General features: G+C 40.5%; 1 protein-coding gene across 13 annotated transcripts in view; it reads right to left on the bottom strand.

The window, feature by feature from the left end:
• Positions 1 to 26,013, bottom strand: part of COBL (cordon-bleu WH2 repeat protein) — a 159,392-nt gene that overhangs the window by 103,786 nt on the left and 29,593 nt on the right. For 9 of the 13 annotated variants that reach the window (XM_072034913.1, XM_027451769.3, XM_038174013.2 and 6 more), the window contains exons 2-5: positions 11,311 to 11,517; positions 3,301 to 3,511; positions 2,278 to 2,506; positions 258 to 302 (exon numbers count right to left, since the gene is read on the bottom strand). In XM_072034913.1, the coding sequence (XP_071891014.1) occupies positions 258 to 302; positions 2,278 to 2,506; positions 3,301 to 3,511; positions 11,311 to 11,510 (685 nt within the window). In that variant the 5' untranslated portion in view covers positions 11,511 to 11,517. Of the gene's footprint in view, positions 1 to 257; positions 303 to 2,277; positions 2,507 to 3,300; positions 3,512 to 11,310; positions 11,518 to 15,243; positions 15,386 to 26,013 lie in introns of those variants that run through there. The other 4 variants (XM_072034912.1, XM_072034915.1, XM_072034918.1 and 1 more) reach the window with 2 other exon arrangements.

Here is a 26,013-nt window from a genome sequence, read left to right as displayed (position 1 = left end):
AAATGACAAAATTTGTTAATTGTTGGCATTTTAGTGGCAATTACTGAATAAGCATTATGAGCATTATGCACATGTGTGCTGGTTCTGACGCAAAGCATGACCACGGGAACAACACGGTCCAAAAGACAACACAGACTGTGAAAATAGCTTTTTTCTTGACAGTGCTTTACACTAGGATGTTAAAGATCCAACTCCTAGAGCCACAACAAACAGCAGGAAGGGAAAGCTGACTTCCCCTCAGCATCATTGTACAGTACCTCTGTAGTTCAGAGAAGGTTCAGACTGAGTTTTTGATGGAGGAACTGGAAAAGGCAGGCAATGAAAGGACAAGAGAAGACATATTAAAGTTCTAGTATTGCCCAGTAAACCGCAGCATTATTCATTCATCACTCCTAATGTTTGTGTCCTAAGGACTGTGGAAACAAAACCTTATCTGACATCAGACATGCAGCGCTCCTACTAGAAGCTGCTTAGCTGAGAAAAAGTTTGTGTTTCTTGTCGGTTCACTAGGGAAGTTGCTTCAGCTGCTACACCAAATTGTGTTAGCAGGTGGCAGCAGAGATTGTCTTTCTATATTTTGGCTTCGGTATTTTTACTTCAGGGAAGGAGCACTTTTTTTTTTTTTCTAGAATCTGCTCTTATAAATGCAGCCTGTGCTTTCAGCACCTCTGGTGCCACACTCATTAGTGAGAATGTACTTTAAAAATCTGTCTGTTTTTCTGGTAATTAAATAGCCTGGACAACCTACTCCATGCACAATCCTTAGGCCAGATGCTTTTTGGAGCAATGGGGTTACTCTGCTGGAAGGTTACAGATGAGAATATGGGAGGAAGGAATTTGCTCGAACAAAGGGAACCTTTCGTAAATTTTATGTGTATTTACCGTTCTCATCAGGACCATAGTGCAGACTGAGAGGGATACAGAGAAGGCTGACATACATTCAAGAACAGGGGATACTATCAGAATGAAAGGTATACTAAAAGGTTCAAAATGAATTTTTTCTGATGCTGAGAGCAGCACCAAGTGTTACAGAATTTTCTGCTGTAATCTCAGGCCTGAAGTCAAGTCTTGTTTTTGACTGTACAAGATAATTGGATTCTTCAAACCTGGACTTGCAGACCTATATAGCACCTATATATAAGTGATCACTTTCATTTAAAACATAAAAATGTAAGGAAGGACTAGGTTAATTTTTCCGTAAGTTGTCCCTGAAGTATGCTGAACAAGTCCTGTTGAATACTATGCATTTTCAATATGTTGCTCCAAAATGCTTAGCTTAATTACAGTAAACATGTCTTTAAAGAAAAAAGAAAAACACTAAATTCAGTTATGACATGTTGTCAGCAACTTTTTGAGCATGCTGACAATTCAAAGGAAAAGGAGACATTTAGTTTACTTAAGAGTCTAAACTCATTGAAATTTGGCTCATATAGAGTTAGAACTGTCACTTACCACAGGAGTTTGAAAGGAGAGACAGAACGTCAACATAAATAAATAACCATATAAATAAAAAATAAGCCTGCTGCTCAGTGTATACAAGACTGACATTATCTAAACAATAAGTAAGGACGTCTACTGTGCTGGAAATGATACCAATTGAGACAAACTGCAGGAGACAGTTTTAATGAATATCACTTTCTGACCTCAAAGGAAGTAGCACTTGTCAGTATGTACTTTAAAGCATGTATACTTAAAAACACATGGCACAATTCTGCTACTTGAATACACAGGCTGATGAAACTCAAGCCCAAGAAGCTACTGCTACAACATCATCTATGAGAAAAGAAGAGGGGGGGAAAAATAACCAAGAGAACAAAATTTTAAATACAAATACCTCTCAGCTCCTCTTCACTAAATCGTCAGCAGCTTTGCTGTTTGGAGGAACCACCTCTGCACCTATCCACAGTCTGTTATCACAAGCCCCGCTCTGCTGCCTCTGCCTCTCCGCTTTCACGGCTGCCATGACTATGGCACGTCTCCTCTTTCTTTCTCTCTGACCCACAGCACAGGTCGGTGACGGGACCCCAGGTGACATGCGTGGTACCAACAGCAGCTCTGGGAGGTACAAAGCTCCTCCTTTTGCCCTGCCCTAAGCCAACGCGTGCTAGGGGCTAGCAAAGCCTGGTGCTGGCCCCAGAGCAGCTAGCAACAGCTGGGCACATCACTGACCTGGCTGCTACTCTCTGGGACTGAGGCCCCCAAAACGTCCTTCAGTTGCCCATAATACCATTGATACCTCATCTAACCCAGCAGCAACCGCTTTCAGCTGCAGCTCACCTCTTTTTCTGTCCCAGGCGTACAGCTCACTTATCCCCAGCTCCTCCAAGGACTTGGTAAGCTCCAGCTCCTCCCCAGTGATGCTGTCTCGCAGAAGAACGATGTGTTCCTGACTGACCTCGCACTTCTCGCAAATAGCCGGAATGATGTTGTGGAGAGGCACCTCCGGACTGACTCGAACCACTGCCTTCTGTGTCTTCAGGTAATTCACCACCAGCCTCACAGACTTCTGTAGAAACAAGCACAAACTCTCAGCCCTCCCTCTGTGATGGCCATGCATTCTTATAATGAGAAAGGTTTTCATTCAGAAAATGGAAAATGTATGAGGGACATCCGTATTGTTTTCATTCATTTTACACAAGCTTACCCCACATGCATATTTATTGCAAAACAAAACAAAACAAAAACCTATGAAAATAAACAAAAATTCTCAGAACACACCTATCATTAAGGAGAGAATCAGAAAAAACAGGCAAGTAAAGAAAAGGAATCAGATACTTTCTTTTTTTTTGCCAATGTTTACAAGAGCCACTCTGAAAAACATCGCAGTATAATTAGCTATCCTGGTCCAAGATAATGAAAATTCAACAAAGAAATATTTCAAAAATGGCTACTTCTCAATATTCACAATTCTGTGAAATACGTTTATTACTGATCAGTCTTCTCCCTTATCTTTAATAAAGATGGCAAACAAAATATTACCAAAGTTCCATCTACTTCCACACAATCCCATAACCCTCATGTTAACCACTATTGTCAATTTTCATCATTTAAGTCTTTGAACAAAGTTCTTTACAAGAGCAAATTTCCATCTAAACAACTGCATGCAACATAAAGTTGTAAATGCTGCAGTCCAGACTGGCAGCTGCCGATCTGCGTGCAAATCAGTTAACTTGTAGAAAAGGTTAGAGTCAATCTCAGGCCTCTCTCACCTGGTCTGAAGATGCAAAGATTGGAAAAGCTTGAAATGTTAAGAATGAAATGATGTCTCATGTCACTGTTTTAGTGCTACAGAGTACTGACCTCAGGGGCCCGTGGCAGAGGTCGCTTTATCTTCTCTTCAGGCACCTTCTCTTTCAGAAGTACTGTCTGTACGTCCAGTGCTCCTATCAAAGTGTTTGCCTTGTAACTCAGAGGTTGCTCAGTTCCCAAAGACTTCAGTTCAAGACTGTATTGGGATGGATTCAAATGATACCGGCTGCATAAATCAACCAACAGATCCATCACAGCTTTACTGTAGGGAAGAAGACATTCACTGTTAGCATGGAGAAAAAACAGTTCCTAAAAAAACTGACTTTTGTTTTAATATTGGAGAAAAGACAGGACAAGCTGTGGATGTGTCGCAAGGAAGTAACAGTGCTGATGCTTTGAAATGCTAGAAATCTCAGATAAAAATATTAGGACTTAAATATATTCATGCTTTAGTGTGTGCTTATGAGCCGGTAATTAGCTATTCATTATGAGGCAGACAACAGTGCCAACGATAGCACTAACAAACCTAAGCCAAAAGCAGAGAAAGTGCATCTTATCTGCTAAATGCATACATTAAATTCATTCAAACCCTGTTCCTTATCAGGAAGGCAAGATACAAATAAATGACTCATTCAAGGTACGGTAAGCTCTACCTGCATTTGAACCATAACATAATGCAGACCAAACTGCAACACATGAATTTGAAACAAGAGGTAGACAGGATTTTTTCCAGTTTCCAGATTTTTGTGTGTGTTCATCTGCCCTCCAATTACACCAGTAATATTTCCAAGTACAATTACACCAGTAATATTTCTAAGTACAACTGAACTCCTCCATATTTATTTTGGTGAGAATATTAAGCCAGTATAAAAATATCTGACTTCAAGTATTTGTATTATCAAGACGTCTCATTGCAGATGTGATTCCCAAACCACGAGGTTAAAAAGTCAGTCACTACTCCTTAACACAAAGCAGAGGCACTAACTCCGCTTTAACAAAACAGCAAGGTGGCTTGATACTGTCCAACACAGCAGATAAAAACTACATTCCTCCACACACCAGAACGTCTCCTCTTAACCGAGGTACTGAAAGGTTATTTTTTTTTCCAACTTTCCTCATTAAAATTCCATTCAGGATCAGAGAAAACACGTTTATTATAACTGGTTATGTTTATGAAAAGTTTTGGTTTCATAAACCTGCATTTGTCATTAACAAAACAACCAAGGTTGAAAACATTATTGGCCCTACTTGAAGCCTCTGATATGTAAAGGATAGTTTTCTTCTAGTGGAAGAGAAATTAAATGTGTAGAAAGCTTATCTCCCAAAGAAAGTGACACCTTTTTTAATGTGTATACTGGAAAAGTGTATACAGATTCAAAATGCAGCAGACAAATTCAAGGGAGAAAAAAAAATTCCTTCAGAGATTCAGTACTTGGAGTACTGCGTTCAGCTCTGGGGCCCCCAGCACAAGAAGGACATGGATGTATTAGAATGAGTCCAGAAGAGGGCCATGAAAATGACCAAGGGGCTGGAGCACCTCTCACATGAAGACAGGCTGAGGGAGCTGGGGTTCAGCCTGGAGAAGAGAAGGCTCTGGGGAGACCTCATATTGGCCTTCCAGTGCCTAAAGGGGGCCTACAGGAAAGCTGGGCAGGGACTCTGTGTCAGGGAAGATAGTGACAGGACAAGGGGGAATGGCTTTAAACTAAGAGAGGGTAGGTTTAGATTAAATATTCAGAAGAAATTCTTCACCCAGAGGTGGTGAGGCACTGGCACAGGCTGCCCACAGAAGCTGTGGATGCCCCGTCCCTGGAGGTGTTCAAGGCCAGGCTGGATGGGGCTTTGGGTCTGGTGGGAGGTGTCCCTGCCCATGGCAGGGGGTTGGAACCGGGTGGTCTTCCAAGGTCTCCTCCAACCTAAACCATTCTGTGATTCTAAGATTATTAAATCTGTAGCTCACGAACTGCCCCCCGGCTGCAAGCTGATGGCATCTGAGAGACTGCTCTGTGAGGGGCTGCCCATCTTCTTTCTAGGCATGTGCTCTTTGCCTACAAGTGTCCAAGAAGTTGGTGAAGAACCTTGGAGGGCTAATGACAGAGAAATACCATGAAAATGGGAAATGAGTCTGATCCCTTATTAACAGGCAAAACACTAAAACATACATACGTGCCAGCCAGCTTTTGTGCAAGAGATGAGAAATAACTCAAGGACCTATTTCACAGTAACCTATTTCAAGTTAACTGAGTTATGCAATATAAGCTGAGAAAATTGAAGGTGTGGAAAATTTGAAATAGGTGATCGTATTTAATGGAAATGAAAGTAAGTGAGCAAATGAAGATCAAATGAGGATAACTTTGTTAATATGTATAGAAGGCTTCAGAAAAACTGAGGACTGTGGCAATCCTAGCATAAAGAGCATCTAAACAGAAACGGGTATCAGGTCACTCCATGACATTTTCCAGCGCCTTTTTCTGGCACTGTCCCCAAATTGTGAATGCCTGTATTTCACAATCATTGTTGCTTAACACAAAACAGAAACTAAGTCCAGGCTATACAAGAATCCTGCATACACTGACATTTGAACAAACATTCATTATGTTGTGCAGCAATCAGAATTCAAAAAAGTGTCAGTCTGTTTGATAAAGATCTCAGCTTGTCTGTTTACAGATATATTACTTTTTAAGTGAAATTTGCATGTTGTTCTTTTTTTTCCCTCAGCCTTATTACTATTGTTTCAGAGAAAAGTAAATAACGTGGAAGAACCGCAATACATGGTATTCTATTTGATACACATTTTAATTTAACGTGGAATGCTAATGTATTTCTGTAGCGTATAATATTGATATTATTCATTCAAATTTAGACTTTTACCTCACATGAACTACTTCATTCAAAACACTAAAAAATGCAGCACTTGAAAAAAAATTTTATACCCATAGTCCATCAAAAAGGTACTTTATGATACCGTGTACAGAGTGTTAACACTTAATGAAGTCTGAAGCACCCCATCCTGTTTCAAACTGCTCAGAACATACGCAACTGTTGAAAAGCATCCCTAGGCTTCACCTGTACCATTTAGGAGTACAAATTAATCAACATCTGATTTCTTTTTTACAGACCATCAAAGTGCACAATATGCTCTTCTCAAAATGTAAATTTGGGAAAAACATTTCCACAAAACTTCAAAATGATAAAAAAATAAAGCAAACAAACAAACAAAAAACCACAAACAAACAAAAAAACATGGGGACAAAAATTTTAAACTCATGTGTTTCCAGAGACGTTAGAGAGCTCGGAAGTCCTCCTAAGGAGGTTACTCTTTTATCAGACTTTAGGATCACCAACTCTAAAAATTTCCCTTCTAAACTGCAATAGCGTTCAGCTTGGTTTTAAATTGGAGTTTTATTTCAACCAGTTCCATACACACAGCACTCACAGAAGAGAGCCACCAAGCACAACCAAGAGAATGGTACTGAAACAACTTTTCTTTCTAACTTTGAGCTGAATATGGCTCTTGGAAAATGCAAAAAGTTTCCTCCCCATTTCCATCTTGTTCCAGACATACCAGAATTTGATTGTAAACTGTTTTGGAGACCTGGTACAGCACATCCTTGATTTTGAAACTCAGGCAGGTCTGATCACAAAAGACTAAGTCTAAAGCTGAAGTAAAAGAGTTAAATGTCTCCTGTATTGCCAACTACTCATCTATGAAACATGTTACTTTCTTCTTCTAAAAACCTTGCTGGAGTTTGGGAGGAGACCAAATGCTATGTGACAGACACTAAACATTCATCACTGATAAGGAAATACAAAAGCACAGAAACAAAAGTGGAGAACGAGGCCAATACATGATTCAGACAAGGTGGTCCAGACAACTATTTTTAGCAAAGAAGAATACTTTGGCTCTATCCTGGTATTATATTACTAAGCTGTACAACATTAAAAACCAATTCTGGAAAGTAAAGAATAACTACTGTGTCAGCAGCACTTTTCAGGCTGAGGTCCTGACCAAGCAGGAGTATGTCAGACCATTTGTGTCCAGCAGTTCACCAGTAAAATGCAGCAAGGACATCAGGAACTTAAGAGGTAGAAAAAAAAGAAAAAAAGAGTTGTTTTGGGTGTGGATTGGGCTGATCTCTTTGGGATCACACAGAGCAATCCATTTTAAAATACAGCCTTGCACACCTAGGAAATAAATTTGTAGGATAAAGTTGTACTCTATAAAATCACTGACTCTCCTGTTGTCTTCTACTTTCATGCTACAAATGCTCATAAAGTAAGACTAACTAGAGGAAAGAATTTCCTTTATTTAGATTAATTTCAAACACACATCAGAAAGCTAAAATGACAGACTGGAAAAGAAAAATGTTAGCATAGAGGGAGTGAGATGAAGTCTCTAAGGCTTTAACTATGCACATTTAAACAGCAGAAAACAGTGTTAGTCATTATTTTCTCATGCTCCAAAGCACAGCAGGCACTTCATGAAAAGATTAGAAGTTTTCCTACGCAACCAGAAATACGTATAGTAAAAAGGCAAACTGCTTTCAAAGAAGCCATGGAAGCATGATAAGTAGGTATTCATAAATGCTGTCTCTTCCTTTTGTTATTTTACTGATGTATATTTCTCTCTCATTTTCCATATTGGAGAAAATCCACAAAGGGGCCATCAGTATGACATGTATGCAGCAGCAGAGGACTGTGTTTTTCGAGCCTTTCACACCTTCAGTCTTTTACCATTCTGTATGTTGAGCTATAAGCCACCAATTATTATCACTTAATTCTCTCACGGAGAATAATGTGAGAATATTCTTTCTGTGATGGCATTAGGTTTATGCTCTATGTCGTGCATGCTCTTTGCACTCAGCTGTGTCCTCCGTTATTTGCAGAAGAGGACTAAAGCTTCAGCTAGTTGATTATTTGTACCAGTGTCATCTTCTGTGTATCACATGTACAAGCAAATTTGCCTACCATGTAAGAAAGCAGCAATAACAATTGCCCCATCTCCTCTTCTATAGCATCCATGTGTTGACAACTCCAAACCAAACCCTATTTATCTTCAAGCATTCCCTTTTTTCTGCAGTATGTTTCAAATACTACTGATTTCTGAAGCTGCTGACACTAGAGCTCTGTATCTGCACTAACCAGGAAGCTCTCTTCAGTGTGACAGACACACAGTCCCTGCATTTGCAGGTTACCCATTCAAAGAATTACCATTACCATACAAAGAATTGTGAGCATCACAAACAGAAAAGGTTTCTGGTAACTCTTTTAAGTTCTTCCAATTATTTTATTTCTAAATGTCTAGTCATCCCCTCTGTCAGACCTGATAATAGTTTGTGTGGATCTGCTGTATGCACAAAATAGTATGCATAAAGCACCAACACTGTCTATCCTTTCAGGATTTCATGCATTTCTCATACAACAGTACAAATATAGATTAGTTGTGGGGGGTACTTTATACTTTTTTTTTTTTTTTTTGAGCAGGGAGGAAGAAGGTGGAGTTAGCACGAATGCTTTTACATGTTTTACAGTAGAGTTTACAGTGACCATTTTTTTTTTTTTTAATACCATTCTATTGCTACACACACTCTGCAAGGACTCAACTTTGCTCTTAAACTGTGCTACCCATTTCCAAAAACTGCAATAAACTGTGTTACAAAATGGCAATAAACTTTTGAAGATGCACTGTCAGCTTGAGTTAACTTTTACAAATAAATGTACTTAAAATTTCCAGATTCTAATAAAGGATCTTTAAATACTATGTACTTTTTTTTTTCTTTGAACAATATTTCAAGGAAATTTAATGAGAATTTTCTGCTCTCTTGCTGTTGCTTAGAAGAAATTTCTATAAAGAGAACAAAGTAAAATTGATGACATGCTGCTTTGCTTACATACAATGAACAAATTGAAAGAGATAATTCTGACTTTCAATTTAGTGCATTTATAATAACCTTAAGTGATACTAATTAACTACATTAGTTACATTTTCAAACATTCTCTAGAGTACTTCATTGCTCTGTGAACTGCTTTCCTTGAATTACAGAATGATTTTTCATTATGATGATGCTCAGAGCAAGATTTTATAATTTTTTTCTGAAAAAGTTATGTCCCCAGGGCACCCAAGAGCAGATTTTGAAGAATGCAGTTCCAATGTTGGCCATGACAATACTCAAGATTTACAGCAGTAGAGGCAATAGCAGAATTTTCTGAAATCTCCTTCCATGGTACCACCATTGAAAGTGAAGAGGGAACAGAATTTATTAACTAAACTAGCCCCCATATTTGCCTCTAACTAAACTAAACTCACCATTTTTTAAATCTGTTATCTTGCCCATTAAACATTTACCTCTGAAGACCAACACATTTTGTAGCTGTCCAGTTTGCAACATCAAAACAACACAAAAAGATGAAACGCTCTCACCCAAACCTGGAGACTCAAGACAGTCCACCTCCTAAAAATTTCAAATGCTTTTGGAATTTTATTTATTTACATTTGTATCCTGCATCCCTAAAACTGTAACAAGTGCTAAGGTACAGACAATTTTATCTTCTGCCTGCAAGGAAGAACAGCAGCACACACAAGGCAGTTGTCGTACAGGGCTCATGAGAGGGTGCTCTTTTCTTGCTTCATCACTCTTTCAGGTAACGCAGCCCTCCCCTCGGCTTCCATAATTTACCACACTGCCCACAGCAGCCTGCCCATGCATTATAGTCGTGCTGAGAGAGAACACTCGCTGCCCACGTCAGGCATGTGCAATGCGCAGGAGAGCAGAGGAGAGCCAGCAGCAACTCAACCACTGCCTGCGCTGGGGCCTAGACCCACCATGAAGCCTACAGGGGAAGCAGGCACCCCACTGAACAATGAAGAGGTCATTTTGGTTACCTCAAGTGCTTCACATAGGCCAGAGGAAGAGCTTCACAGAAATGTCTGAGGTTTAATTTGTTCACCTCAGGTTTCAGTCCCCAAACTAAAGATTGTAATAATCAAAAATAACCAGCCTCAGCATAAGTGATAGCAATGGCACCTGAGGCAGACTGCTTGTCGTGTAGGGATTTTCCCTTTGTTCTTTGCTCTTGTGACTCCTTCAAAAGGTCACACTGAAACACTACTCTTGTAATGCTGTTGGAGTGGTTTTTTTTGGTTGTTGTTGTTTGCTTGTTTTTTTTTGAGGAGGAGAAGAAAATCTTTTCTACCCATACAGCAAAGATGTATCTCTGCTCACAAAATGCTGCAGGAAAATTTGCCTTATTAGCTCTCCAAGTGGCTGTGTTTTCCATTGAAATATCAACTTTCTTTGGCATCTCACAACCACCTCTGGCTTTGGGGTAGACCCACAGAAATTACTGCTTGTGTTAGTCTCCTGAGAGTGGCTAAGCAAACACTAATTACTGCAAGAAAAGCAGGGGGAAGAACGAAGCACCAGACACTACAAGCTGCTACACACCTCTTCCTCAACCATCAGAATATACTAATAGACAGTTAAAACAGACTACTATATCAGACCAAGATGAGCAGTTTTACAGGGATGCAGACTAACTATTGCAAGCCCCAGATGTACAGACCCTGATTTATCGGCAGGCAACTACATATCCTAATCTGATATTATTACTTTCCACAATTTCTTGACTGCACTGTGGCCACTCATATCATGGTTTGCTATAGTTTCATCAATAGCATTGAAGATATTTTAAAAACTCTTCCTCTATAAATATGCCAGTTCCTTTCTGTCTAAGCAGAATGGATGAGAAGATGGAAGAGCTCCCACAGTGAAGAAAGGTATCTCAAAACTACCCTTCCAATACAACTTGACATTGATAGCATCTTAATTACAAGGAGAATGTTTCTCTCTCTTCCAATGGAAAAAGGACACACATACAGAAAAGGGTTCCCAAACTCCAGCAGATGCTTTGCTACCTACGCAAACATAATACGCTTATGAATGCAGGATCTCTGAATTTGATGAATCATTTGTCTTCTGAACCTAGAAAAGGAGACACTAATATCTGTAAGTATCCTACTAACAATGGAGGGCTCCAAAAAAGAGCTAATCAAAGCCTTACCTTCCTTGTACTGTGGTCTTCTGTTCCACGCCGTTGGGTAGAATAACTGTGAAGTCCACCGATCTGTTTATCATATTCTCCTTCATGCTCACAAGGTTCTGATCAGAAATTACTGCTGTCTCTGCAGATGACTTGTGTTCGTTGTTAATTCTACTGGCTGCAGAAGGTTGATTTGGTGGAGGAGGAGCGCGAGCTTTCATTCTTCTCCTTAAGAGAAATAAGGTGAAAAGAAAACAAATTATCATGAGCAAGTTACAAACTTAATAGTTTATCATGATCAAGTTAATAAAAAAAAAAAACATTCTTTAAGCCATAATCTCAGATTATTTTTACAAAGCTCCTACAGCATGAGCCATTTTTCTTTACCGTAAAACTTCAATGGAGCTGCATTTTATTTTTACCTCTTCCTCTCTAAAAATACACTAATTTTTTAATGATGCATTCACTCCTACTGCTTGCTTTCCACACCCCAGGGTATGAATCAGTTCCATAATTAGGATATGAAGTAATCATTCTTCTGTTGAGTATGAAGCATGTTTCTATGAAGAGAGAATCAGAAATACTGGGTCCAGTCCAGACCTGACTCAATAAAAGAGTTGTATTTATGTAAATTAATGTTTTCTCCAAGCCAGAGAAGCAGGAGGGGAGGTAGGGTGAGCTTTCATTCAGCTGTGTTTGGGTTCCATAATATTACTCTAGTTAAAATATTGTCTCTGCCTTACTGAGCAGTATTAAATTTGGTTTATCATACTTGATAGGAAAGGGCCATGAAAAGGTCAACCATGAGTGATACCACTTCTTACCATGCCACACAGAGAGCTCTCTGAAAGCACCCTGAGGAGAGCTTGCTCTCCAGCTTTTCTGTACGAGTGGCATACAGAAAAGCTGCATCGACTTGCACCATGTACTTTGCAGGGAGATAAAACCACCACAAACTCAAAGTTTCCTTCATTGGCAAGCAGCATGGTTGATAAGCAACATATGTGTGCCGTTAACTTCTGAATAGCTGGCCTCATACCAAGCACATGTTTAAGAGGATTTATTCGGATGACTAATATCTCAGTGACCTCTTCTGACTAGATGTATGCCTAGTTTAAGTCAGATTTCAACGCAACAGATGGAAAAGACAGTAAAATATTTACTGAGAAATTATTACTCAGGCTTACTGACTGAATTTTTTTAATCTGTTGTTAGGGTAGAAGAAGCGAACAGATTATGATTCTGCACATCAATTTCACCCTGCAAAGAACATAAGCAGAGATCCAGAAGAAAGACTACAGAAAGAGTACTCTAACTCTTAGAAACCTGCAAAGCTTAGTGGTTCAATCAGACAAGGACAAAATTATGTTCAGGAAAACATGCATTTTAAAAACTGAACAGGATTAATACCAGACCAGCACTTCTTTAATTGAAGACAATGTGTGTTCTCACTGATAAAAGGACTAAGCATACAGACTGGATTACCAGCCTAAGTTCCTGGCAGAGAGCAGAGGAAGAGCTCCATCACAAAACAGTTCAGAAACAATCCAACTCCTCTATACTTTTTAATCAGTATTTGTGTTTGACCACTAATTTCTGTGACATGTTTCAACTTGCAAAAAAATCACTATGCTGCCTTGAAAGTGTGTTTCAGTGAGAGCACATCAGGGTGCTGTAGGATGAGCTATGCAGGTACTTCCATTCATCCACTACATGCATAACAAATAGCATTCCTTACAAATAAGCAGGGAGAGCTACTGCCATCTTTACTAGCACACAACAATTTTTCTTCTACGGGAAATTTTCCCTGGACTTTCACTTGTTATCCTATATACACCCAGTGAGTCATGCAGGCATCAGCTACTAACCTGGAGCTTCTACTTTCCTCCCCACGGAGGTGATAAGAAGCTCAAGGCTTTACTGTTTGGCAAACCACCTTTGCTTTCTATACCTCCCAGAAAGAAACTCCTAATTTATTCACTTGCCTATAAAGAAGGAAAAAAAAAAAGAAAAAAAAAAAAAAGAAGGAAAGAAACTGGGTTCACCTCATGCTAAGATCCCTTTACGTCCAGCTACAGTTGTTACTCATAAGCAGGTGGTGAGTGACATGGCAGTTTTACATAAATCCATTTCTCGCCAACGTAGTCTTCAATATAACTCAGCGTAGCAAGTGCAACACTGAAGGACTTCAGATCAATTTACAAACTACATAACTCTTGCCCTCCATAACACCAACTGCATTAATATACACAGCTTATTCACAGCTTTACACAAAATCATTTTTGAAATCAAAGCTTGTTTTTGTTTTTTAAGGCTTTCCTATAATGTCAGGGACCATCTCCAACACAGTGTTGCTAACAGTGAACCACAGGAGTGGGAATAAAAGCAGCAGCAGGTGTAGTGAACCTTGCATGACCGTTTTTGTTTGTTTGAATTATGATTTACCTGGACTTGTAAATTCTACATCTCAGGGCAAAGAGAGGAAAGAAAGCAATCGTAATAAAACAAGCATGAAACTGAAAGCAGCTGAAACTGAAACCAGTGGAGAAGTAAAGAACAACCGAGTTTTGAAGCTGATGAAGGAGCTGGAAGTGAATTGGGAGTGTGCTACACGCGTGACTGTTGCTTTGCAATGACATAAAGGTGCATCTACTTTTCTGAAGGAACAAACAAGCAAGGCCTGACACCTTAATGTCAATTTATAGATCCGAAATGGGAGGACAATCTTTATTTGACTGCTTTTTAAGTACTCTTTACGTCTCCTGCTACATCTACAGACCTCGCACAAGGCTGCTGGCAGGGGGAAGCCAGGCATCACACCACCACCAGCTTCAGCCATATGCTGACCAGTGATGCTCCCTTTGCCTCCACAAAGTATGTAACAACATGCATTGGTTTTGGCGTTAGGCAGTCAGGACCCTTCTCATGTTATAGCTCTCGTCTTCCGCTCAGAAAGGACGGCGCAAATCCATTTCCTTCACAGAAACTAGAGAAAAGAAAAGGGAAGCATTCCCACTACAGCCCTGTTAATCCACCAATAGGTCAGGCGACCTCGTGAACTTCTCCACAACAGTGACCATATATTCTCTTGAGACACTCTAACTGCTTAAAATGCCAGCCTTTCAGCCTTTTCCCCAGTGACAAATCTCAAATTATTCCCCTTGAAGCAGATCCCTTTCAGGTTCACGATTTTACTGTGATACATGGCACAGATTTGCACTTCTCAGTCGACCTTCTGCAACATCTTGGTGGCAGAAAGCAGCTCCATGAGCCACAGACTGCAAACCACAACTCAATCTCGCCCTGGGATGTGCACAGAGCGGCTGCTGCCCGCCCGTGCCCTGCAACCACAGCCTGACCGAGCGGAGCAGCCTGGCAGCACTGCACAATGCTGGCCAGAAAAAGAAACCATCTTTCTCCAGCACAGCTACGATGATTACAAAGGACAACACAAAAGCACTCCGTAATGAAAGATTTTTTGTTCCCCCACTAGAATAACGCACATAGAAAGAGCATGATTTAAAAGACAGTTTTAAACAGGCTTGTTTTCCATGCTACAAACACAACATAATAATAAAAAAGGCAAAAATACCATACCTTAGTCTGAGCTAAATTCTAACTAGATTTAGCTCAACAGCGAGTTTTGTCCAGAAACACCTTTCCCTGTGCTCAGCACCGAGACACTTGCTAAGCTCCCAGCTGCCGTTAGCCTGCTGCTGAAGTCGCGAGCGAGAACACCTCACGCCTCTGATTCACCCACGGTCACACCACGGCTTCCACCTGGCCCCAGATAATGAGACAAAGCAAGAACAAGCGGCTGATCCTAACACATACATGTACAATAGCTTTTAACGAGGATTCATCTTCATAATTCATAATTTATCTCATTTTCTTCCGAGCTGACAAAACGCATGTTGCCATGAAATGACCAGGTAGAACAGGAAAACAACCTACCAGCACTGTTCTCATCAGGCTTCCCAACACAGGAAGGGAAAAACAACAAGCAAACTGAGCAACAAGACCAGCTTTTCTGTAGCACAGCCTGTAGAAGAAAAGCAATAGAAACAAAGAAAAGTTTCACCAGATTAAGGAACTTCAAGACGAGCCCTTTGGACCTACACTTTATTAATATATAACTACCAAGCAACAGGATCCAACCTTGAATTTACAATCCCATGCTGAAAAAACATGCTCTCTTTCTAACCAATGTGGTCCTGGGACTTCTACCCTCATGGCAATGCTATTCAGGTTGTCTCCTTCAGATAAGGTCTAAGATGCAGAGGGAAAAAAAAAAAAAAAGACTTTATTGATTGCCAGGTGATTGCAGGCCTACATGCACAGCTACAAACCCATCCATGAGGCACACCTCATACTTCAGACCATCAAAACACAGATGGTATGGCAGGAGGACCTTCTGCCCAGTGATCCAGCAGGCAAAGCAGACATCCTTCAAAGAACTCTGTCACTCTTCATTGCTCATGGCAAAGTACCTAAGTCACAGACTGGGAAAGAGACCCCCTCTAACACGAGTAATGGTATGCCAAGTTCCTTCTTCCGAGTAGAGTTCTTTCACCTTGTAGACACGGCAGTTCAGAAAAATTGTCATTTCAACACAGATGTGAAGTAAATAAAAACAGATTAGAACCAAAATAAAGCTGCATCAAAAATTCTGAAATGGAAAACAAAAAATGAAACAAATCCCACGACGACATAAAACAAGGAAATGAGATTATGCAGCAAGAAAATGAGATTATGATGATGTCCATAGCTACTACAGGAGTTCATCCAGACAGTCCTACGTTGTAAGCTAGAACCCCCTTCCACTTTGCCATCAGTAACATTTAAACTAACTAAACTGAGGTTTTATTTGCTCTTTATCTGAAAAAAAAAATAAATATGAAACAGCTTTCTCAACTTCACTCAGTCTGCCACAGGCACTCACAACGTGCAACATAGGCAGCTTATGTCCTTAAATGCCTCATACGTAGACAATAAATTACAGGTCTAAAATATACGACTCCTACAGTAACTTATTTCCAGTATCCTTTTACATTCCCTAATGATTTATAATGTCACAAAAACATTACACTTGCTACACAGCTGAAATTTTCAGCAGAGACTAAGATCTAATTAACTGGATTACTCCCATGCTGATAGAGCTCTGGGAAAAATTAGCACTGCCTGATACTTTATTTCCCCACTTTTAAGAATTCTTTGTCTTTTAAACTCAGTCTTCACTCTGAATTCCCTGGCTATTATGGCATATAATTGTTGTATACTTTTCTCTTTTCAAACATTTATTTGAATTTCATACTGCTTTTTAAAGATCATTCCTTTTCTTAGGAAGGATCACGCTGACAGACGTGATGAAAACGATTCCCTTACGGGTGCGATCAAGTCACCCAAAATAGACAAGAAAAAATAATTTGTCTTTGGCAAAGAAATGAAAGTTATTTAATTATATTTTTGATCTGCCATTTGATTTTACTGATGAGAAACTCTACTTTTAAAAGAGTATTTTAAAAATAAAGTTTTAATGCCAGAAAAAAAAAAAAAAAAAAAAAAAAAGACCAGAAGCTAGCTGAGTGAGAGCACTTGCGGAGGAGGAAGCAGGGATAGAAGTACATGGCCATGCTTGCCCAAGGGTGAAATTAAAGGAAAATAAACAAATAAAAATCCAGCTGAGATGACACAATCTAACAGAAGTAGTTCCTAGCACTGTAGCTCTAGTTTCAAACCTTTCATAGGCTTCAGCAATAGCAATCAATCATTAAAAAGCACGGTGCTGCAGTTTCCCAGTCTCACACATGCAGGCGAATGATCAAGGTGTCCCCCACCGCAGGGCAGAGACTTGGCTGCAGCATGTGCTGTCCAGCTGCTCAGCACAAGAAAGCTGGTGTCCTCCTGCGTCCTCCTGCCCTGACCCAACTTCACTCAAGTGACGAGGACCAAATGACGCCAAATGACCTGTCAGTGTACAGCTGGTGTCCTCAGATATGTATTTTTTGGGGGTTTGCTTTTTCTTATACATCACCTGAACTTTTGATTAATACTGCATTATCTTCCAGTAAAAAATCTTCCTCCCAGTCACTGTGGCATCCCCTCAAGATCCAGCACAAAGAAGAAAACATACCAGTCTTGTGATGCATCCATCCTTTAGGGCCAGAAGAAACCACCAGGACACGAACCTGGACTCCTGCATGGCACAGGCGGTGCAAATCCGCCCCGCTGCAACCTCACTCACAGTGAAAGCAAGGATGGAGCTGTACGTGGGGTGGGCTTTAAATGATCAAGGAATAATACTGCAGCTTACAAATGCTTTTACACCTATTAACCACAGACACACTAGGGAGCCTAACAGATCTACCTGTATCAGTTCCCAAAACCAACTCAAAACACGTAGACAAGCCCTAGAGAAAATCTTTTAAAAAGCAGCCAAATCCCAGGATTTGGGTAGATGCCCGCTGCAGTTAATGAAAGCACTGCCTGAATAAGCACTGCGAGGCCTGGCCTAGTAGCTGCGTCTCAGGACTTTGGGAATACCACCCATGCGTTCAGTGTGTGGCAAAGACCACACTACGAGCTGGTGCCACTGAGCGCGATTCCACCAGCCTCGCGTTAGTGAACCAGAATGAAATGGGAGACGAGCTAATGATAGGTAGTTATTTGCCTCATCTGATGAAACAGATTTCTTTTTCTTTTCTTAAAGAAAACCAGAAGTCCTTGCAAGGCAAGAAAGCACAGATGAGTTACTCTTATTTCAGCATGGCCAACTCCTTTGATTTTAACTGTAGTACTATAGCATCTCTGTCTAAGAGATACCAACACATTAACTCTTTAGCGTGGGAGACGTAAAATATATAATAATAATAATAATTAAAAAAAAAAAACTGTAACTATTCACACTGGAGGCTGGATAACAATCTTCACCTCCATAAAAAGCTGCTCTAGAAAAGCAGTACTAGAAAAACAGCCCACAAGGTCATGATGGTGGAAACTTGCTCTTTCTTCACAGTGACATCTGCCAGACGAGAAAAGATTCAACAAAATACCAATAAAGGCAAAATAAATGTAGGCTTTGGGAAACAAATGCTTAGCCTCCAGCATCTGAGCTAAAACCACCTGCTAATCTCACACAGACCAAGATCCAGATAGTTGGGAAATGGCAGTTTGAAGGACCCACAGAGGAACTAGCAAGAATTGGTGCGAAGCATTTAATGACCAGCCTTCCAGTCCCATTCCCCCCATTATTTTTGACTTCTTTCTCCATCACCTACACACTTGCATTGTTTTTTCACCCACTTACCAAGTACTGAGCTATTAGTCTCACTCCATTTGTAGCAAGGAAAAAGAAAAAAAAAATTAAAAAGCAAAATCACGTTGCTCATGTTCATCTGAAGTATTAACCAGTGTCTTCAGTTTTGGTGGGACTGTTTTACATTATATGCTTAATAGAAAAATGGATGACTGCTATTTCTATGTTAATAAAGCTTAAGCACAAGTGGCACTGCCTAGCAAAAACAAACAAAACAACAACAACAAAAAAAAACAAACCTCCATGATGAAATCCCAAGAGACATGCAGAATATCAGTGCTTATACTGCAGTACGTCAAGCCCTGCTGCCAACATATCCTGTTGTGTCCTCAGTGCTCCCTGATCTTAACTGAGCTTCTGTAAGGATGCTCAGTTTAGCAAACAGAGACTACAACCACGCAGGCAGCCACTGCACAGGGAGCTCCCTGCAGACAGCAAATGCTGTGGCTGACCTGGGAAAACCACGGCACTAAAATACAATTTGCAGGTGAGACAACTAGTGAGCTTTCTCTGAACTATTTGTAAAGCTGTAGTTGGGTTCATGCTGACTAACGAGATTCTTACTCACCAGGTTCTCCTGTGGGAATACACTGGCATGAACACAAAGTCAACATCATTTCTAAGTGGGCTGGCATCACCACAGGCATTGTATCCTATGCACATTCCGGGCAAACATGCATCCTTCAAACAGTGTGCACTCTCTCCTACTGTCAGCTGTGTTTTTTTCAAGGACAAAACAACTCTCAGTTTGTTGTCTGTGCTTGGTGCCACAACACCATGCTAAGCTCTCCAGTAAAAATCTGAAGTCTGGAAATGTAATGTATTAGTTTGATGGATTTCAATAACCAAATAATTACGTGAGTGCTCATCAATCATGTTTATAAATAGCAAACCAAAAAAAGCAATGGGAAGATAATTTGTTTCTAGTTGGGTCAAAGACTACAGATGTGATTATGCAAACCTGGGACTTGCTCAGAAATACTCACGCTTCAAGCTATGTCCTCTGAAGACACAAGTGCTATGTGGATTTCAGTATGGTTGTCCTTTCTTAATCTTTTCTTATCAACAATCACTTTCAATAAGGTTGTTTAAACAAATAATAGAAGTTTATTGCCTAGCAACACTGATTTACAAACTCTCCTGTGGTGACTAGTATCATCGACTGAGATACAACTTCCACATGCATATGCAGTACATTGATGATTAAACGCACGCTGAACTGTGCTCTATCTTTGTGCCCGCAGAGCTCTTACCTCACTACCATCTACTGAAAATTGCTCTCTCAAGGCTTGAAGACTGTAGATTAGGGCCCTGCTGTAATAAAATGCTTTGTCTGTTTACAAGGGATAGAGAAGACGGAATAATTTTGAAAGACAAGGGGAAAATGAGAAAGACATCTCTTGTGATTTACCGTGATAATTCCTAGTTTTATATATGCTTACAAGTGGACACTTCAGTGGATAATCACTGACATTACTGTAGGATAATACTCCTTCTGATGCCTTTTGCAACCAGGAACACCCTTAAAAAAGCATTCAGCTGACGTGCAGATGGGGAAGAAGTATTTAGAATGATTGATTACCTGCTTAAATATATGCATCTGTGGTAAATGTTAATGCACACAATCATTTGCTGAGAGATCATCATTTCTCATTTAATGACAGTGCTCCAGAAATATGCTGCTGAAGTTCATCTCACCCATTCACCCTTGCTGAATCAGATCCTACCAAAACACCCTGGCAGTGGCAGTGAGGGAGTTTAGCTTTTTGCAGAATGAAACCAATGGTCTGCTTCTCTATGGCCTCTATGTTTCCTGCCAAATTTCCTTGCCCTCAAAGAAGCACTTGTGGTCTTGTCACACTGACCGTACACCACATTTCTTGGGGGCAGGCTGCATTCTCATCCAGTGGGCAATTCTACGTATTCCAAATCTAGATCTGCTGACACACTGGAGGAGAAGCAAGGAGACAATGTGCTTACTTTGCATTGCCCAGATTAGAACACCAAAGATATGAATCTATCCTCTTTTTATTTAAAATTATTCTGCAAATCTCAACTCTGTAAAGCACTACATGTCCCAGAAGAAGGCAGCACCAGAACTACAGGGCCAGCAAGCTGTTCTCTAGAGCAAGAACAAATCCGCTCAAAGGTCTAATGATGCATTTTTGTAAGATAGTCTACATTCACTTGAAAGGAGTAAAAATCAGAAATGCCAATACATTCCTTGCTCCTTTAATCATCTTCTTAATTAGCATTTATAATTTGTTCTTAATTCACACTCCAGCACATAGTAAGAAAATCACATACATCAGTATATTAAAAAAATGTTAATGAAGCAAACATGCAGTGTCAATGAGATAAGGAAACACTCCACTTCAACGTAACAGTCTTAACTATTGTCAGACACCATATTTATGGGATGACACAGTTACTTTTACTAGAAAATCCCACTGCTTCAGCCGATTTTCTACGTATTTTCCTGGAGCTGATTCACTTAATAAAATTTCTTATAAAAAAACAAACAAACAAACAAACAAACAAAACCACACAAATATATTTTTCTTTTGGTTTTAAGATATTCTGTCCTTCCCAAATAACACAGGAATTTAGTATTTCTTAGTTTGAACTGAGATTTGAATATTTTCTATTTAGTAAATCTTAATTATAAAGTAACAAAACTTAAGTAAACTAAGTAAACTTAAGTAAAACTTAACTGTCAAGTAACAAATCCTACTCCAACCTTAACTCCAGTGTAAAAGACTTACATTAATATAAAAACAGAAAGTCTGATTGAAAAAAGAACTGCAAATGCTAAGTTAATGCAAATAAACTTACAATACCAAACAGCTGCGAAGTAGTGCTCTGAAGTTTGATCTTCATTTATCAAGACCAGAAATGTTTTCGTGATTTTTAGAAGTCAGCAAAATCCATTTGTTTGGTTAGTTTCCATTTAAAATTATTTTTAATGTATCCTTTAGGCATATTCATTAATAGATTTTAAATCTCTAAACAAAAAGGGATGTGGTATCAACGTAAACTAAAGCACACTCTGAAGATCTTAATAAATCAAAGCACAGGCGTGCCAACCCACCCCCAGAGTATCAAATCAGAGGGGAAAGAGCCAAATACCCTCCTCTCTTTATCGCACACATTCCAACCAAGGTTGAATAATTTAGATGTTCTATGGATGTGAGGCACTGGCTCAGGACACAGGAGACAGATGATGCCATTATGGATGTCACAGGGCAAAACCAAGACTTTGAATCACTGCCCTGCAGCAGACGGGAAGCCATGGGAATATACTGCATGTTTTACATGAGAAATCCCATTAGGAGAGCAAAGGTACCTACCACTGAAGAGGTTAAATGCTACTCAGAGATAACCCAACACAAACATGTTTGAGGCTGTTCTGCAAGTAGTGAGGGGGCATCACAGCAGCGACAGCAAGTTTATGTAGACGTGCCTGAGCTAGCTGCAAATGCAGCACAGCCTACAAAACCCATGTAAGAAGCAGGATATATTAGACAACCTTCTAAGATGAATTTCCATAGACACACTAGAAACGGCACAAGGTACATATACCAAATACAAGCACCAATGAGTACAATCATTTAGAGATGATCTTTTAATCAAGAGAAAGGATTTCCACTTCTGGAGCACTGGATGACTGTCTTCAGCTCTGGACCTCATGCTGCAGCTGAATTAAAAAAAAACTGAGGAAAACTGAGAAAAAATAATAATGAAAAATGCAAGCACAGCTATCATTGTACATCACCTCCCTGAGGACTTGGTATCATTTCCGGCTCTAAAATTGGATGGGGAGGTCAAGGAAACCTGAGGACGCAAGATGAAGTGGGAGCTGCCACACCGCAGCCTCTCTGGTCACCCCTCTGAAATAGGAAGGTCGGTGGCATAGTGATAATTGGTGACATTACCAGCACAGAGCCAGCACTGCCCGGGCCAGGGCCTGACAGCTGCTCACTTGACAGATGTTGGCACCGCTCTTCCCAACGAGGGAAGAGGACGCTCGGCTGCAAACAGACCCAAAGTAAATCCTGAGTGCTGCTCACTGAGCAAAGCTCCTCCAGAGACCTCTCTTCTGCTGAGCCTGACACAAATGGCACCCAGACGAAGCTGCAGGGAAGGGGGCACCAAAATCTGAGTGAAATCTACCAAAACAGAAGGGACTTGATTTAAAAACTGAGACACTGAAGCTTTCCACGCTGAATACAGGAGCACAGATGGAGGTGAAAAGGGAGCTGAAAGATACAAAGACGGCATTTCAAATTCCCCAAAAGTCAGAGCTGGCCCCTCAGCAAATAACACAGAGTTCCAGGATGTCTGACAGACCCTCCAGAAAAAGCGCTGCCTTTTATTTTGGAATATGCAAAAAGCATGCATATTTTCCCCCTCTTCCTGAAGCAGAAGTAATAACCTCCAGCATAAAAGCTTGCCTACAGCATTGTTTGAGTGTCATGTTTGAAGTATAGGCCTTATCAAAGTTGTGCATACAAGTTCTTTCCCCCCCTCCCACTTCCTTTCATGGTACAAATTGCAGCAAATAATTACTGTTTTATATAAATAAAACATTTTTTTCCCTACAAAATTCAACCTACAAAAGGTAGACCTCTGCTGCTAAGAGGTGAGGCAAGTTCCAAATCATCTCATTACCACAGCTCTGCTTCAAGTAAGAGGGGTAACACAATCTCGTGACACATCCCAATACAGTCCTGTTACGTGGCTCTGGTACTGGCAGACCTACACCTAAACACCGCTACCATTCATTATGCTAATGCAGGTTTTGTTTTCAGTGTCTTACTGGCACCCAGAGAGAAAACTTCCTCCTCCGGTGGCTCCCCAGCTAGCCCAGGTGTGCCGCAGCACGCAGGGCTAATCGCAGGCACGTATGCCAGGGGTGAATCATTAACCTGGTGCTGGGGCAGGCAGGCAAGAAACGACCGGCCTTCACTCCACTGCCTGTTCGATTCTGACAGAATAGTCCTTGACAATAATTTAGATAAAGATAAGATGAGAGACATCTACTGAGCCAGGTGGGCCGAAGGACCCTTGCTGCTCTATGGAAGGATGTCACCAAACGCTGCTTCTGAGGTGGAGCATCGCTGACCCAGGCCTCCGAATTCACCTCAGGCAAATTTTTTTACCACAACACCAGCACATGGCATCAGCCAGCGAAGGCTGGCTGTGTTCAGGAAACTGCTAGACCAAGCTGTTTTCCTCCTCACCTTGACCTAGTAGGCTACAGCATGCCAAAAATATTACTGTGCGACTACGGAAGGCATAAGACAATCTTAAGCATCTCTGTGTCATCCCTGCCCACGTGCAAACCTAGGGAGAGACACACCACGGAGTCACTCGGTGACAATACTGTCTGCATCAAATCCCCACCAGAGGATGTGCTGGTTTTGTCAGCACAGTTGGTATGCCAGGTCCATCAGCTCAGAAATGGAGCACAGGGATGTTCTGCCTGGCCTGAGAGGGAGGAAAACCACGTCCCTGCTGTCAAACATGATGTATGCTTGATGCTTCATACCAGGCAGCAGAAGAACGCCTGGAAGCAAGCACCTCCTAACACACCAACACAGGCGTCAGCCCGACATAAGCAGCAACACAAATTCCATCCCAAGTGCATCAGACACACACAAGTCGAAGTACTACTGGCAAGCAGTCCCATCTCTCCGTCAGTGTGCAAAGATTTGTTAATGCATCAACCTTACTCCAATTATCATGACCACACAGCTGTTAGAAGCAAGATAAATTTTATCACAGAATTCCTTGATCGCAGGATTAAGGACCAAAGAGACGGGGTAGTAAGAGAAGAGTGAGAATTTCATTTCACCACTGCTGCTTCTCAAAATAAATAATGAATTAAAAGTTTAATCTTTCACTGAATACCTGGCATGTTGATAGTCTTGGCAAATGACAGCCAAATTAAACATATATGAATGGTGTCACATAACAAGTCTAACCACTTATTTTTAAACTTGGAAGAGTCTGAACAATTGAAAATATCTGGGTTGGGCTTACAAAGTAATTCCACACACCCTTTTCATGCACTCAGTCTGCATAGCTGGTAGTAGTATATGGCACTGGAAAGAGATAAGAAATCTAAAACAGAAAAACACAGCTAGGAAAACTTGCTATATTCATGGTATTCATGAGAAAATAGTATGCTGCATACTACTGGTCTTAGTATCTGCTGCAAAAAAAGGATTGGGGAGAACTCTGCATATGATATTAAAATCAATGTATAGAATTAATGTTAGCATAAAAAAAGCTTCATAAAAATAAAACGATCTAGCTTTAACTTCAGTCAGTCATCTCTCCCCAAATCAGGGAACTTATCCACATGAACTGGTGATGGTGACAAGAAATGGGCTTTTGCATTTTAATTATGCATGTATGCATGAAAAGAGAATTTCTGTCAATCCACAAACATTGTCACCGTTGAAAGAAGAGCTAATCTTAACAGAAAGCTTATGCTGGCTTCAGCTGTTATTATTTAACAAGTAACTTCCACAGCTCATTAATTTAACCACTTTGGAGTTTCCACTTCAACCAGTCTGAAGAAAAGCCAGACACACATAGCCCAAACACAGCGACATATTTCCAATTTTCTTTTACCAGATATTTTCCATCTGAGTTGTGGCTGGTTGGGGGAGCATCTGAAGGGTGCATATAATGGCCCACATGTCTAAGTGGAAAGGCAAGGTCAATCTGCAGCATCTGGGCTGCTTGTGACTCACGAGGAGTCCGAGTGCCTGGCTGTGTCTGAGCAGGCTTGTGCTAGGTAATTCAGTCACCGGACCAACAGCAGCAGCTGAAGCCAGCAGCAGCAGATCTCACTAAAACCCAGGTCTGTGCCGAGCCCAAGAATGCTATGCAGTAAAAATAACACAAACCTCCTGCGGCCAGCTCATCTACCTGTGAGTCACCCAGTCCACCTTCAGTCCGTGCCAAGCCTGGTATGTGCGTGATGAAACCAGACAAGTCAACTATGAAGGCCAACGAGAAGCTTCACCTGTGGCACACAGGTGGCCAAGTTCCTCATTCTATGGCCAACACTGCTGGATTACACATGGCCTCAGGATTTTGGCAAGAGGACTTCAGCCTTACCTTTGTCCTGCAGCTTTGACTGGTGCTGTACCTTAAGAGTCATCCCTATCAACATGGAATCTCTAATTATTTCAAGAAAAATAAAGCTCCTTATCATTTTTGCCCTAATATTTTATTTTTTTTCCTCACTCACTCAGATCTAGCACACGAGTGATACGGGAATGTTTTACTATTATAAATACTTCAAGACAAACTTCTGTCAAGGTGTTAATGTTTGCCATTCAGAGCTAGCTTTCATTTAAATGAACTTGCAAAACTTGGACATAGAAATAAAA

Source organism: Anas platyrhynchos, chromosome 2 (genome assembly GCF_047663525.1).
Source record: "Anas platyrhynchos isolate ZD024472 breed Pekin duck chromosome 2, IASCAAS_PekinDuck_T2T, whole genome shotgun sequence".
Classification (NCBI taxonomy): domain Eukaryota; kingdom Metazoa; phylum Chordata; class Aves; order Anseriformes; family Anatidae; genus Anas; species Anas platyrhynchos.
Note: the sequence above shows the minus strand (reverse complement) of the source record. Positions and strands in the feature narration are given on the sequence as shown.